Source organism: Theropithecus gelada, chromosome 3, assembly GCF_003255815.1.
Source record: "Theropithecus gelada isolate Dixy chromosome 3, Tgel_1.0, whole genome shotgun sequence".
Lineage (NCBI taxonomy): Eukaryota > Metazoa > Chordata > Mammalia > Primates > Cercopithecidae > Theropithecus > Theropithecus gelada.
Window position 1 is genome coordinate 117,161,629 of NC_037670.1, and position 16,069 is coordinate 117,177,697.

Sequence of the window (16,069 nt, forward strand, 5' to 3'; positions counted from 1 at the left end):
GAGAAGATGATGTGATGATGGAGGCAGAGATTGGAGTGATGTGGCCACAAGCCAAGGAAGCCAGCAACCACCAGAAACTAGAAGAGGCATGGAACGAATTCTCCACTAGAGCCTCTGAGAGAGTGTGACCCTGCTGATGCTGACACTTTCCTTTCAGACTTTCAGCCTCCGTAACTGTGCAAGAATAAATTTATATTGTTTTAAGACACCCAGTTTGTGCTAATTCCTTATACCACCTATAGGAAACTAAAGCACTCCCTAGCCATGGCCCCTGGCACAGGATCTGACACATAGATTCTCAGCAAATTTTCCTACATTCATAAATGATTTGTGAGTAAAAGGTTGATAAAAATAGGATGCTATTTAGTAAGAATAAGCCAGTTTTAGCTTATCCATGTTTTCCCTGTTCACTCCCTTACTTAGGTTAGTAAAATATTCAAGGTTAGTAACAAGCCAATGTGCCTGAGCATGGCTACTGAAAAATTGGAAAATAAGATATCCTGCATTTTATTGCCTCATTCAGCAGTGAATGGTGAGAGTGATTTTCTAATGGAATGAGGAGATACTCTGCCAATTTCATAGTAATTAAGGTTGTTTTTGGAAATGAGAGCCATCAAATCTTCCCTGGCAGCCACAGTCTCTATATTCTGAACATAGCAACTCTCTTGTTGTCTCATATCTCTATCTGGGCAATTCTCGGCTGCCCCACAGATGTGGGTTTAGAAGATCAAAATGTGTATTGTTGCTGAAATGGTCTAATATATATGGTGTTGCTACCAGTCAATTTGTGATCATTGTGGACCATAGAGAAGTATGACCCTGCTTACAACTCTTCAGCAGGGTAACAACTTGAGTTTGAAGTATGTATAGATGTGAACAAAAGCACAGTCAGACAGTTTCTTCTAAAATTAAATGTGGAAATGATTTGAAGTCATTCAAATTACCTTGAGTTATTCAAAAAGAACAAACCATTATCCACCATGCTGGAAAACCTTGAAGGTTTTATTCTCAGTATCTTTACATTAATACAGATGCTTTTTATTTTGTGCTGAGAAAATCAATGTTACACATAATGTAACTTTAATATACAACATAGAAACTCATCCTAAATTAGTTACAACAAGGACCTACAAAAAACTTCTTAGGAAAAAAAGTTACGTAATATTGCCACCGTATTTTTTTTTTTTTTTTTTAGTAGACTGACCCTGTCAGACCCTGTCACCAATGCTCAGCTCTGTAAACAATGGTTAGTTCCATGTTCTGGGGGAATTGTTAATAATAGGGGCACTAGAATCAGCCTAGAAAGTTCTAGCACATCACTATATACAGTCCTCAAAAATAATTTATTGTACTGTTTCTAAAAAAAGGTACTAGGGTTGTTCTCTTGCTCTGTTTCCACATTCTGGAGCTGCACATGAGCACTTTTGTCTAACAGTCTAAAAACACAAGAACTGAACTGCAATTCACAATCACAGAGATGAGGTGGTGGAGTCGAGGACTTCCCGCCCATTGCACACCGTTGGCACATACATGCTTGCAGAGGCTGGAAAACAAAGTGGGACAGAAAAGTTAGTCAAGTGGGACACAAAAGTTGTAGCATGAAGGATACAACGGACTTTGGGGACTCAGGGGGAAAGGGTGGGAAAGAGGTGAGGGATAGAGACTACGAATTGGGGTTCAGTGTATACTACCCAGGTGATGGGTGCACCAAAATATCACAGATCACCACTAAAGAACTTATTCATGTAACCAAATATCATCTATTCCCCAAAAACCCATGGAAATAAAAAATGTGAAAAAATAAAATTAAATTAAAAACTCATTTTAATTTAGCTTTGGAAAATGCTAAATTGTTAAAATGCTCTTGTAGGTCAATTTCTAAATATGTTCTGCTCAAAATTAGTTTGCAACTTGGAACATACCTCTTGGCGGAGAATTTATAAATATAATCATTGTTGAAGGAAGTCACTTGCAGGTTGAAAATTAGCTTTGGTAATCTATAAACTGGTTAAAATACAATGTGCAAAATCAAAAGCTCACTGTAATTTTTATAGGTTACTAAATTATTTACCGTTTTCAGTACCTTAATTAGTTTTGTTCTGTCTATACAGGGATGAGCCTTATATAGTCCGTGAGTCATCTATGAACTCTACTGCCTTAGAGAATGGTTTGATATATTTTCATTGTTGAAGTGGATAACTTCGGTAGAAACACTAGTAAGGGCTGGGTTGCTAAGAGCTTCAATTTCATAACAGGTCTCAGAAAAGATATTCCAAATGGATGGTGCCCTTGTTAATGACAAGTAGTGACAACAGTGTTATGGTATGGCCCTGATGATGCTTTCCTTTCACACTTGTAGCCTCCATAACTGTGAGAGAATAAATTTGTATTGTTTTAAGACACACAGTTTGTGCTAATTCCTTATGCCAGTCATAGGAAACTACAGTACTTCCTAGCCATATTATATAGTATGGATTTATATTCATTCTTTTTATGGCACTCAGTTTTCCTAGATATAATTCTTAGCTATTAACTTGTTTTTGGTAAAGTTTTATTTCATGAGAAGTCTAGGTACAGATAAGTTATATATATATTTCACCCTTAATGCTTTTTCTTTGCACTGAATGTGAACAAAAGCAAGGAGCCCCATTCTCCATGAAATGAAACCATGTAGCCAAGAGAATAGGTTGAAGAGATGGTGTTCCATTACATTTAAGATCTCTGTCATACAACCCCTTGGCCTGTCTATTTGTATATACTCTGACCAGTGGGAGCTGATCCTCTGGGGTACTTGATCACAGCTCAGATCAAATTGACCTGCCATCTGTCCCATTCTTTAAGAACATATCTCAAAGTTAACATGCAGATAAACTGGCTTCATGTTTGAATGTCCATGCTTGACAGTGGATATATAATTGACCCATACATTTTCATTTTACCTAGGCAAAATCCCTATTAATTTCCTTAAACAGGAGCAACTATTTATGAAATATGAGATTATATGGCATTCAGTGGGGGAGCATTCACTATACTTGGGGCACCGAAGTCTATCAGCAGGTCCACCACTAGGGAATCTACAGCCCCTCAATTTTATGTTGATTACTTGGCTAGGTATGTAAGAAAATCTATGAAGTCAAGTTTGTATGGCTACCTCAAGTTACACTGGAGTCATGCGACATGCTAACTCTTTTGGAGATATTTTTTCATCTTATTAGGATCAGGTTCAATTTTCTTTACAATATGAGCCCATTAAAAGCTCTACAATGAAGAAATTGTTAACACAGTATGTGCCAGATAAATACTTGATGGAAAGCGGTCATAATCATAACTCCAAATGTGAGCGCTTTATTGTTTATAAATACTTTAATTAGAAAAATTATTTCCATATATTGTATCTAATTCCAGCTTCATCAAATGTAGGTAAGGTAAGAGAAAGGGCAAGGCAAAGTGAGATTCAAAATAGGTTACTGGAAACCTAGGAGAGCACTCTAGGTCATTCAATATGTGCTTTTTCTGCAGCCTTTGGTATCCAACTGCCTAATTGACATCTTCATGTGGATGTTTAAAAGCCACTTCAAAATCAGTGGCCAAAGCTGAACTCTTGATTCCCTAACCTGTCTCCATTTAGCTTTCCTTTCCTCAGTGAATGGTTTTGCCATCTGGCCAATTGCCCAAACCAAAAATCTAAAATGTATGTTTCATTCCTTTTTGTTTCAACCCTGCCCCATGTCAAACCTATCATCAGTTTCAATCAACTCTAGATTTATGTCTAACTAGATCTCTTTGCATCTACCACCCTGGGCAACCCACCATGATGTTTCTCCTGATCACTGCAAGAGCTACGCCACTGGCCTGTCTGTTTCCACTTTTGCTTTTTTGCAGTATATTCTCTATACAGCAGTGAGAGTATTTTAAAATATAAGTCACCTATATATGCACTTCCAATGGCTTCCCTGTGTGCTCTAATTCTTTACTCTGGCTTATAAATCCCATCATAATTTGGACCATGTCTCTCTTTTGGTGTTCACCTCATTCCAAATTTTCTTTCCTTCTTTTTGCTTTTGTTCTCAAACACAGCAAGTCTGTTTCTCAACTTTCTGCCCTTACAGTAGCCTTTGCCTCTCTAGGAATGCTCTTCCCTCTGATCTACTCATGTCTGGCTCCTCCTTGTCATCCACATCTGAAATGTTACCTCAGAAAGGTAGTCATCAGCCCACTTAATTTAAAATAATAGCCAATCAGTTACTGTCACATCACCCAGTTTTGAAACTCAGCCTAGCTCAGTTGTTGCTGCCTGAGTTTTTTCTTGCTTATTATTATTTTTGGTGTATCATCCTATACCCTTAACTAGAAAATATGCAGGGGTTTTACTTATCTGTTTCATTATTTTATCCCTAGTGCTGGTCATGGAATAGAGTGTCTATAAATATTTCCTGAATGATCATATAAATGTTTGCATTTCAAAGAATCAGGAAACCAATGGAAGTTTCAAGAAGGAAATAATCTTTTAAACTAAAGAAATGACCGGCAAACGTGAAGCCTATGGGCAGTCTTATTTTGAGACAGGTGGGCTTGTGCTTCTCAAGCCACATTGTGACAATGACTGTCAACTACCCTTGCCAAGAGAACTGACTCATGTTGTGAGCTCCCCATTCTGGCATGCTGCCTTTGACATTTTAACTAATCTCTTTATCTTTTCCAGGATCAAGTTGTATTATTTCTGTGCAGGATAAAAATGCAATTTTAGTGATTGAAGAGGAATAATGTGTCACAGGGATAAGTCTAGAACTAAGGCCTGGGATTCAAATACCCCCTCTTAAGTTTGTATCTGAAACCTACTCTGATGTTCCCTGTTCTCTTATGGAACTTGATGTAATGCTATTCTTTGGAGTGTACTCGTATAGTCGGCTTGCCTATTGCATTCTAATTTCTTGAAAATTAGGTAGCTCTTGCCTAGGTAAGAAGGACAGAGTCTGCAAAAGATAGCTGCATGGAAAATCCTCAAGTTCTAATATAAAATAGTCATCTACTATGACCCCATGGACATCATTATGGAAGTTAACAGCACAACTTTGTTTCATCTACCCCTTTCATAGGACATTCAAAGGAGCAACCTACGTCAGAATGTCTAAACTCTTTGAGAGGAAGATAATACAAATTCAAAGTCTTACAAGAAATAGCAACAGCAAAAACCCACAAGACTCTTTCTGCAACTCTTTTTTCCCCTAAATACTTTTTAATCTGTCGAAGGGAACTCTAACTTGTATTTTTCTGCTTCTCTTTTATTATTTCATCGGTAGCTTCTGCTGGTGCATTTTATTATGAAAAAAATTCTCATTTCTGCACATGCTGTTGAATATAGTAAGGAAAATTATTGTTTTGTGAGCTTACTATCTCAATTACTTTGCTTTTCATAAATATTTTACATATGCTTCCCATATTAGCCCATCTGTTATTCACCAAGGTAGTAAAATAGGTAGAAGGGCAAAGTACTATCATTTGTGTGTGTATGTTTGTGAGGAGCTTTTTCTATTATTCTGATGAAATACTCATGGGATTTTTAATGGCGTAAGTTTAGCCCATTTTCTTAAGTATGGTTAAGCAGATTTCTATAATCATCCTTTCTACCAGACATAAGAGGCATGTAGTCTTATTTCTGGCTTTCCTGGGACTTGGGGTAAGTAGCAACTATTGGATTCTCTAGGATAAGGTGTGCTTTTGCCATTCAAAGTGAAAATTTAAGGCAAATGGAAAAGGACCTTATAAATTCCACTATTGATCACAAAAGGGTAATTCACTGCTATCAAAAGGCATATTTTGCTTTACAAACTGGTGAAACATTGAAGATCAGTGTAACCAAGTGGCAGCTTTGTCTTGCTCTGTGAAATCCACTTCTCTTCCACCAGTAATGCATGGGCTAGCCAGACTTTGGAGAAAATTATTGTATTTTTTCAAGCAATTAGACCCTCAATCAATGCTAAATATATTTATTTAATAGATTTTTATGGATGCCAAGTCTGTTAGTCAATTTCGTGGCTGAGACTGGTTGCTGAGAATCAGTATTACTTTAGCAGTGCTACTTTGCATCAGTCTCAGAAAAAAAAAATAAACATTTCAACAGAACAGACATTCCAGTTTGCTTCATCTGTTCCATTTCCTTGCTTCTGATGACCCCAAATAATTTTTTCCCAGGAATTCTGTTTGTTTAGATATTTTACTATTATGGTCGTGAAATCCAGTTTCCACCAGCTGTTTGTTTTCTTGTGTCCTGCTTTGTCATTGCATCTGTTTTCTTACTCATCATCTTAATTTTACTTGTGCTAGAGTCCGTTGGTTCCATTTCAGGAGAACTGTATCTGGTAATTGATTAACAGATGTTATCTGGGCAGATGAAGACACGACTACTACCCATTGGCTTGGTATTCTGGTTGTGTCAGAGATTTCACAGTGGAAGGCAAATAATTCATTATTAAGAAATATAGACTGGGCCTAGTGCAGTGGGTTGGGCCTGTAATCTCTGCACCTTGGGAGGCCAAAGTAGGAGGATCATTTGAGGCCAGTCAGGAGTTTGAGACCAGCCTGGGCAATGTAGTAAGACCCCAAAATTTAGGTGGGCAGGATGGCATGTGCCTCAGGTGCTGAGGTGGGAAGATCACTTGAACTGAGGAGTTTGAGGCTTCAGTGAGCTAGGATCATGTCACTGCACTGCAGCCTGGGTGACAGAATGAGACCCTGTCTGTCAAAAAGGGTCTCTTCAAAAAAAAAAAAAAAAAAAAGAGGCCGGGCATGGTGGTTCATGCCTGTAATCCCAGCACTTCAGGAGGCCGAGGCGGGTGGATCACGAGGTCAGGAGATGGAGACCATCCTGGCTAACATGTGAAACCCCGTCTCTACTGAAGATACAAAAAATTAGCCGGGCGTGGTGGTGGGTGCCTGTAGTCCCAGCTATTTGGGAGGCTGAGGCAGGAGAATGGTGTGAACCTGGGAGGCGGAGCTTGCAGTGAGCTGAGATTGCGCCACTGCACTCTAGCTTGGGCAACAGAGCAAGACTCCGTTTCAAAAAAAAAAAAAGAAAAAAAAGAAAAAAAATATAGACTGAATTCTCAGTGACTGCTTCCTCTTTATGACCCAAGTAATGGTTTTAAATTGTTAACAGTAGATTTAAGATCATCATATTCATTATGCTGTGGGATAAAAATCTGCAAATCCAAGATTTAGTTTCCAAATGGGGAGGTAGAACTATATGAAAGCAATGACTTCTTCATTCAATGATTCTTTTCTTGTGAGACAAGATTTATGGAAAAAGAAGATATGTCATGACCCTTTTTAATGACCCATTACCTTACCAACAGAAATAGCACTTGGTCTTAGTCCATTTTCTGTTTCTGTGACAGAATATCACTTACTAGATAATTTATAAAGAATAAACATTTATTTAGCTCATGGTTCTGAAGGCTGGAAAGTCCAAGGGCATGGCACCGGGCATCTGGTGAGTGCCTTCCCGCTGTCTCAGGACATGGTGAGAGGCATCACATGGTGAGATAGAGTAAGTATCTAGTTCAGGTCTCTCTTTGTCTCCTTAAAGTTAAAAGCCATCAGTCCCATCATGGGGGGCCCCACCCTGATCACCTTATTTAATCCTAATTACCTTCCAAAGACACCACCTCCAATCAGGATACGAATTTGGAGATTAAGTTTCCAACACATGAAATTTGGAGGAAACATTCAAACCATCAGTCTTCAACTAAATACTTCCCTCCATTTTTGCCACATCATGTTACTTTAAAATATGTTCTTGGCCAGGCACGGTGACTCATACATGTAATCCCAGCACTTTGGGAGGATGAGGCGGGTGGATCACGAGGTCAGGAGATCGAGACCATCCTGGCTAACCCAGTGAAACCCCATCTCTACTAAAAGTACAAAAAATTAGCCGCGCGTGGTGGTGGGTGCCTGTAGTCTCAGGTACTTGGAGGCTGAGGCAGGAGAATGGTGTGAACCCAGGAGGCAGAGCTTATAGTGAGCCGAGATTTTGCCACTGCACTCTAGCCTGGGGGACAGAGTGAGACTCCATCTCAAAAAATAAAAAAATAAAATAAAATAAAAATTTACTCTTCTCCTTCCCTCAGAAAGTACAAAGAGGGATGCCCAATAAATAATTGGTAAATGAAAAGGCTCATTTTTCTGTGCTTTTCTATCAATTCTGCATTCTTTTCACTATCTTAGTTGCCCAACATCACTGGTTTCTCTTCTTTTCTATCAAAATATGTTTTCAAACAAGGATCAGAAACTTATTCATCCTGAGGCTCAGATAACTAATATGAGTTGCATGTGCTACTATGCCTAGGGACAAAAGTCTAAACCAAAAGTGTTAAACTCTAATAAAATTAGTTTTAGTCTCCTTTCTAGTGGAACAAATACTGTTAGTGTCACCGTTAAATTATGTATGGTATCAGAACACTTTATTAGCTTCTACTGCTGTCTCTCACTCTGGTCTAAACCACCACCATTTGGACTGTGCCTCCTAAATGATCTCTTTGACTGCTCCCTTTTATATTTTGCCCACACAGCCAAAATTTATGCTTTTAAAGTCAGGTCATACCACAACTCTGATGAAACCCTTCTAGTGCTTTCTCATTTCTTTCAATCAAAGAGCAAATATCCTTATAATGACCTATGTGATCTACTTCCTGTCTGTTCTCCTCGCCTCTTATTTTCACCTTTATTCGCCTTCCTCTAGCCACATTCAAACCTAACTTGCTTGGCCAGGCTACTATGTAGTTTCATTATGGAACTCCATGAACATTATGGGACTACATGAACAAGTCTGTACCCAGGCTGATAGAACGAGATGCCATCAGGTATAGAGCTGAAAAGTAAGCTTTTAAAACAAACAAACAAACAAACAAACAAAAAAACCATTGAATTTGCAGATGCTAACATTCTCATTGTCAGAATAGTCTATGAACTGAATTTTGTAACTGAGCTGAGGCAGCAAATCCAGGGAGGCCAGAGGAGCCATACAGCAGCTTTTGAGAGTTTCATCTATAACTCCAGTTATCAAATTCCTAAAGTATCTAGTAGACAGGGCCCTAGTTTTCTCATCTAGAAATGTGGTTATTAGAATAAATGTTCCAAAGTGGCCCTCCCAGCTCTGACACTTGTGGTCACTGTTATTAAAGAAGGTGAGCTATATTTACTTGGGGAAAACCTAGCAACATATTAGAGATAAAGAGAAAATGATTTAAGGGATGGAAAAAAGCAGTTGTGAGACAAACACAATGACAGTGTTAAATAGAAGAAAGAGGAACTAAACATCAATTCCCTAATACATGTAGAGTTACCTATTGTAGCTGGAGACTCTATTCTTCCATTGACAATGACAAAGGGAGTAAAAGGGAATGGAATGAGATTCTCAGGAATGCTGTGGACTTTCTTTTTTTAACTTTTATTTTAGGTTTGGGGGTACATGTCTGTTACATAGGTAAAAGCGTGTCACAGGGGTTTGCTATACAGATTTCAAGTGATGAAATAAGCCTAGTACCCAATAGTTATCTTTTCTGTGGACCTTTTTTTTTTTTTTTTTTTTTTCTTTTTTTTTTTGTGGAGGGCAATGGAGTCTTGCTGTCTCCCAGGCTGGAGTGCAGTGGCATGATCTCGGCTCACTACAGCCTCCACCTTGTGAGTTCAAGCAATTCTCCTGTCTCAGCCTCATGAGTAGCTGGGATTACAGGTGCGCACCACCATGCCTGGCTAATTTTTGTATTTTTTTTAGTAGAGATGGGGTTTCGTCATATTGGCCATGCTGGTCTCGAACTGCTGACCTCAGGTGATCCACCTGCCTCGGCCTTCCAAAGTGCTGGGACTACAGGCGTGAGTCACTGTGCCTGGCCTCTTTTCTGTGAAATTTCTAAAGGGAAAAATAGATTAACATTTATCTGGTTTGGATGCTTTGGGTATATTCTCCATGAAAGCAGCTGGCTTGACTTGCTGAATACTCTAGTTCTTCCTGCACTGCCCATTGAAGATTTATGTTTATGAGATACCTGTGGCACGAAAGACCATCAGTTCAGTCTGTATTGCTAAATACCTTGCTACTTTTCCTGGTCAGGCTAGTACATAGTGTCATGTGGGGCTCCCTGAACTTAGAGTACAGGACATGATGCTGTTTTTCGGGAGCTGAACTATAGAGAAGAAGCTTGGGCATTATGTGTTATGCTTTTATTTTATAAAGTCATATTCAGACTTCAACAATGGCTTGCCCCCTGCTAACTAGGCCATTGCCCCTTTTTAACTAGGCCAAAGTCTGGTCTCATGTGCTTGCTTTCTGTGGTTGTAGCTGTGTGGAAAATGAGCCATGACTCTAGGAGAGTGTTCACTTAATCTTTTTATGCCATCACTTTCTTTTTATAATGTGAAAAAACTTCGTGATAATAAGTAATTGTATTAATTGAACGGCTCACACATTACCACCTAAACAAGTGACTTTCTTGGCAGAGAAAATCAATCTCCATATCCCTACAACTCCTTGGGGACCAAAATCTGGGCATCATTACATAGTTGAAGTTTCTGGACTGATTTTCATGATAATGACATACATACATCTGAACGATTACAGCAAGAGACACATATCCTTATAGGACCGAGTCTGGGTACATAATAGCTCTGAAGACTATGGGGCACACTTCATTTTTCACCTCTCTCTCCCCAGTCTATGCTGATACAAAATCATATTAGTGTCAATATTCTCACCTGCATAACTGCTATAGGGTTTTATACTATGTAACTTCGTGTGTACTTCCCACTTTTCTCTTTAAATATTATGCAGTTCTACTTACATTCCCAACATATGTTCTTGATTGCCTGTCCTTAGGAACTAGCTTTGGGAATCCCTTTTGCTTCTAGAGCAGAAGAGAATAAAAATGACCTCTTTTTCATCCAGATAGAAAGGATATTTGCTTATGTGTGTGGGTGTGGGAGTAGAATTAAAAGTACGAGTTTAGGATTTCAAGGTGTCTGAGTTATACTGCCATTAGAAAGAGCATGCCCACTTTTAGTAAGTGTTTTCTGAGTGGCCAGGTTCTTCTATGCTGGAAATGCCTTCCCTGAAAGTTCCAGAGGGAGCCTGGGAAATCACTGCATAGGGATATGGCCATTGGCATTATGAAGCAAAGGGTGGAAATTCAGAATGCCACTTTGTCTCTGAAACCCTGCTTCCTCTTTGATGGGCTAGAGACCCTCCCTGCACTGACTGCACTGATATCAGTGGATGAAGTAGACAAGGATGGTTTGGGTAGAGGTTCTCAAAATATTTCCCTTGGACCACTTCTATTGAAACAACTGGAGTATCTGTTATAAGCCAGATTTCTGGCCTTTGCTCCAGACCACATGAATCAGAATATCTACGGGTGGGACCAGGGCATCTCCATTTCAAAGGAGTTATTTTTCATACACAAATATCTGGGAATCATTGATCCATGGGTATTCTTAATGGAGAACAATTAAGGTTTCATTTTTTGTTACTCTTACTTCTACTATCTATAGTTAATTAGGCACAACTTTAATTATACTCTTGCACATAGCAATATGTAAAACTTTTCAGTTTTCCAATATATTGTTAACCATGTTCATTCTTTCATGTCTGCTACTGAGTTTGGTTATGCTTTTCCAGTTTTTTTGGAGCAACCAGTCAGCTTTAAAAATTCAACACCAATACTCTTTCTGCTATCAACCACCTTGGCTGCCATCAGAAGGCTCTCCTAGGTTCCAAAGTAATGTGGTATTTCTCCTACTCTCTTGCCAGAGAACTAACTTGGAATTGATATGGCTGTACTTTCCAGTTGGGGTGACTTCTTGGTATCATACAGGATTGTGTCAAGTCACTGTAATTCTTGATAAGATGCAGCACTGCATTAATTGGGGATTGGGAAAGTGTGGCATAATTAAAATGGTCGCAGACTCTTTGAGAGGCGGGGTCTATGCACCTCCCCTTGAATCTGAGCTTTGATGAGTAAGTATGGTACCAATTATGCTATACCAGTTTCCTGGCCAAGCCAGTTTTTACTTCCTTTTTTCGTGGAATATGCCTTTAGGAGCCAACATGGACAGGCTTCCTGGTAGGATGCCAGGAATAAGAGTGAAAGCATCATGGATCTTCCAGATCAGCTCAGTCTCTGCTTAAAACCATGGAAGAACCTCAGCCTCATGGAGCAGGTGAACCAAGCCCTGTCTGAATTCCTGACTTGTAAACTGTGAGAGATAATAATAAAAAGAGGTATTGTTTTAAGCCTTTAAGTTATGGAGAAGTTTGTTATGCAGGAATAGATAAAGTGGAGGAAACGAGATAACCCTATTTCCATATTAGCTTACTCTCATCTCTACAGCGGGTTGTTTTTACCTCTGAAGAGAAAGTCAGAAAACCAGCAGCAATATTAACAATCGTCCAGTGAAATAAAGTGCTAACATTATACTCACTGGAAGAACATAAATCGTGTACAACCCAAGAAAAACATATGCTTTATCTAATGAACTCAGAGCAGTTTAAGGAATGTTCTTGATTTCTAAAGCAACACACTTCCTAGTATTTAGGAGGGAAATGGATATAAATTGAACTGAATATACAATAGAGGAAACAGACACTAAGATATTAAATAATTGCTTCAATTCCTACCAAAGTGGGTCAGTAACATGTTCATACACAGAACTAAATTCTATTGACCACTGGCCTTTAAACATCTTTGATTGTGATCTATAGAAATAAATACATTTTACCCAGACCTGGTACACGTATACATATAACTCTTCATGACTTACCTTTCATGCCTTACCTTTATTACATGCAATGCACTCTAATATTTTCTATTTTTTTCTTTTAAAAAACACTGGCCAAAGAGACTAGATATCATGACCCAATAATGGCTTACAGTCTACAGTATGAAAACCACTGTCCTAGACACCAAGCTTCATGAGGCCAGGGATTCTGTCCAATTCATTACTGTGTACACAGTGCTTAGAAACTTTTGGTGTGTAGTAGGTACTCAGTAATTTAATGAATGAATACATTTCTTGCTATGAAATACTCCCAACTTATTAAAATGGGAAGGATTTTAACTGAAAGTCAGGAAATCCAGGGTCAACTCTTGACTCTTGTATCATTGTATATCCTTGAGAAGTAACTTCAATTCTCAATTTTCTTACCTATAAAATAGAACTTGTGATATCTGGTACTCATGAGGATAAAATGAGTTCATGAATATATAACTACTTTGAATAAAAGATGTAAAAATGCAAATAACAGGTGAATGTATTTGTTACTTATGCACGTTAAAATGCCAAGAGATGTTATATAAAATCTTCACTTTGTTACATGGTACTACTTCATTGATTTGGATTAATTCGGGAAATATTGCTGAAACAATGAGGTCTGAATGTAGACCTTTTTTTAAAAAAAAAAAAAGTTTATAATTTTATTAACAAAACGTTCCAAAAATGTTGTTCAAACACCTGTCTTCAAGTACTAATTGGGTCACTATCAGATTAGCATACTGAGCAATAGTTTAACAGTTCTGCTGTGGTTGCAGTATATTGGTTTTATGTAAATGGATATTTCTGAATTTCTAACAAGAGACTTGATTGGAGAAAGTGCCCTTGCTATCCCTTCTGGAATTTATTAATTCCCAGCATATGCATTAGAAAATTCTGCCATTTCTAAATTACTGAGGTCTGGATATATGAAATTTTGAATAATTTCTATATGGAAGACTTATGAACTCTGCTAAATTGTTCTAATAACAAGCAAAAGTTCTGAGCTAGCAATGAGACAATTCTGCTGGGATAACCTTCTTTTTATTCTCTCTGCAAAGCCTGCCAAGGACCTAGCATCATGAGAACTTTTCCAGCTTCCTCTCCAGGAGAGGCTGCACGATACAGTGGTTAGGTGCACTGGCTTTGAAATCACAGGAACTGACTTTAAATTCTGGTTCTGCCATTTTTAAAGTGTGTGACCCTGAGTGAGTTTCTTTACCTTAAGGGGTTAGAGCATTGAATAAAACAGCACACACATGCACACACATGTGTAAAGTATTTAGTACGGTGCCCAGCATATGAAAAACACTCAACAAATGAAAGTTCCTGTTAACTGTTGTTAATATTTTTATAAGTTATTGACAGTTCTCTCTGGTCTGGACTAGGTAGCTGTTAAGATTAGTCTGCTAAAGAAGAGCTTTGTTTGCTCAAGAAATAAACATATTTTGCTAAGATCCGTGGAAAATGATCTCACAGGCTTTGCCATGCCCTGAAACTCAACTTTTGTGACACGTTGGAGTTTAGCTGGAAAGACATGAATGTGCAGCCTATCCTGGAACACGTGCTCTCAGCCTGTCAGTCTTTCCTCAGTTTCCTGGGGGAAGGGCTGCCCTGTTAAATTCTGTACTTTGGTGGAGAAATTGGGGCACTAATGTGATTGCTGACCCTGTGATACTGAGTTATTTTGAAGTATCCTTTCTAATCAACTCGAGGCAAAATTTTGAAGCAGTCATTTGTCTCTGTCACTTTCTGTCCTCCTTCCCCGTCTCATGGCTCCAGTTCTTTTCTTCCCCCTCATCCAGTGTCAGTGAATTGCTTCTACTTCACACCACAAGTTAGCTGAAAATGGCTTAAAAGGTTTTCCCCTTCAGGTACATTTGTGCTTTAGAGAACTCTAAAGAATTAAATCAATGATTCTCTGTGGATAGTGTTTCAGACATTTGCAGGCCAGTAGCAGAGAGAATTTGGGACTGGGAACTATTCTAGTATCCTTCAGTTCACACTGCCTTCTCAGCTGAGAAAACATTGTGTCATTGAAGTAGGAGGAAGATCTATTCCAGCATTTTCCAAGGTGTGTTCCTTGGGATGTTAGTTTTACTGTGATAAAATATTTTTAAAAGTATTTTAACTTTGTTAACTTTTAACAAAGTTAAACAGGTTTTCTTGCGTAGAGATTCTCAAAACCTATAACACACTTATGTTAAAGGAAATGCTATAAACTTCCAAGGGGGAATTAGGAATGCAGCATTTTTCATTGTATTTTATTATCTTCCTCTTTTAATTTTTCATGAAGCTCCTTTGGCATCTGTGTGACATAGAATATACTTTATAAAACACCAATCTAGTCCAGTCCCCTATTTTAATTAGTAAAATGAGGCAGAAAGCAATAGAGTGACTTGTTCGAAGTTATTGATTAAATTGACTCCAGAACAGGACTAGAGACCAGGTTATCTAACCTCACAACATGGTTAAACCCCTAATCGCAGCTATGGATTTAATGTCTTTGTTCCCTGCCAGACTGTATGTACTGCCCAAACAGAAACTTTGACTTGTTTGCTCCTCACTGCATCCGCAGCACCTAGCACAATACCTGACTCACAGTGTTCAAATCCATACTTAGTAAAATCGAATTGAGATTGTTCACGGGGACAGACATGTGTTGCCTGTTCTTGGCAGGCTGGTCCTGACTACAGTGTTACATATGAAGGAGTTAGTGCTGAGTTCCATACTTACACTGAGAGTATGTGGTCCCAGTTCCACTGACACTGAACCTATTGAGGTGCAGTCTGTGTGTGACAACATTCTTCTGGGGTTGAAACAGGATGATGTGAACCTTGGGTGCAAACAAACAGCCCAAGACCACAAAGCCACTCAGGCTGACAGAGATGCACATGGTTGTCGTCTGCACCTACAAGAGAAGGTTGGCTAGTAAGTGTCTGGCTGTACATTCAGTCAAATGGCCAACTAAAGAGAGTGCTGAAACAAGACCAAAATGAAAAACCCAGAATAATCGACAGCTCTATTCTGATTATAGCCAAATCAGTACAGTAATTATATTGAATCTTCTATGTTTGGGGTCTTGGAAATATTGCTTAGGATTTGTAAGCAAACACCATTTGTGTGGGGTGCTTTTGAATGCTTGCCAAGACTTCGCATGGATTTTCTTGTTTATTTTCTTTATATTTTTATAAAGATATTTCTATAAAACCACAGAAGTTGGAATCTTAAATAGTAAAACATGTTCAATGATGAAGTGGCCAGATTG

The 16,069-nt window shown here is 38.5% G+C and overlaps 1 protein-coding gene across 3 annotated transcripts in view; it reads right to left on the reverse strand.

Annotated features, from left to right (window-relative positions):
* Window positions 1-976: 976 nt before the first annotated feature.
* The window catches only part of GRM3 (glutamate metabotropic receptor 3), a 230,663-nt gene continuing 215,570 nt past the window's right edge, over window positions 977-16,069 (reverse strand). For all 3 annotated transcript variants that reach the window (XM_025379267.1, XM_025379266.1, XM_025379264.1), the window contains 2 exons: window positions 15,538-15,712; window positions 977-1,543 (listed from right to left, as the gene is read on the reverse strand). In XM_025379267.1, coding sequence (XP_025235052.1) covers window positions 1,470-1,543; window positions 15,538-15,712 — 249 coding nt within the window. In that variant the 3' untranslated portion in view covers window positions 977-1,469. The remainder of the gene's footprint in view (window positions 1,544-15,537; window positions 15,713-16,069) is intronic.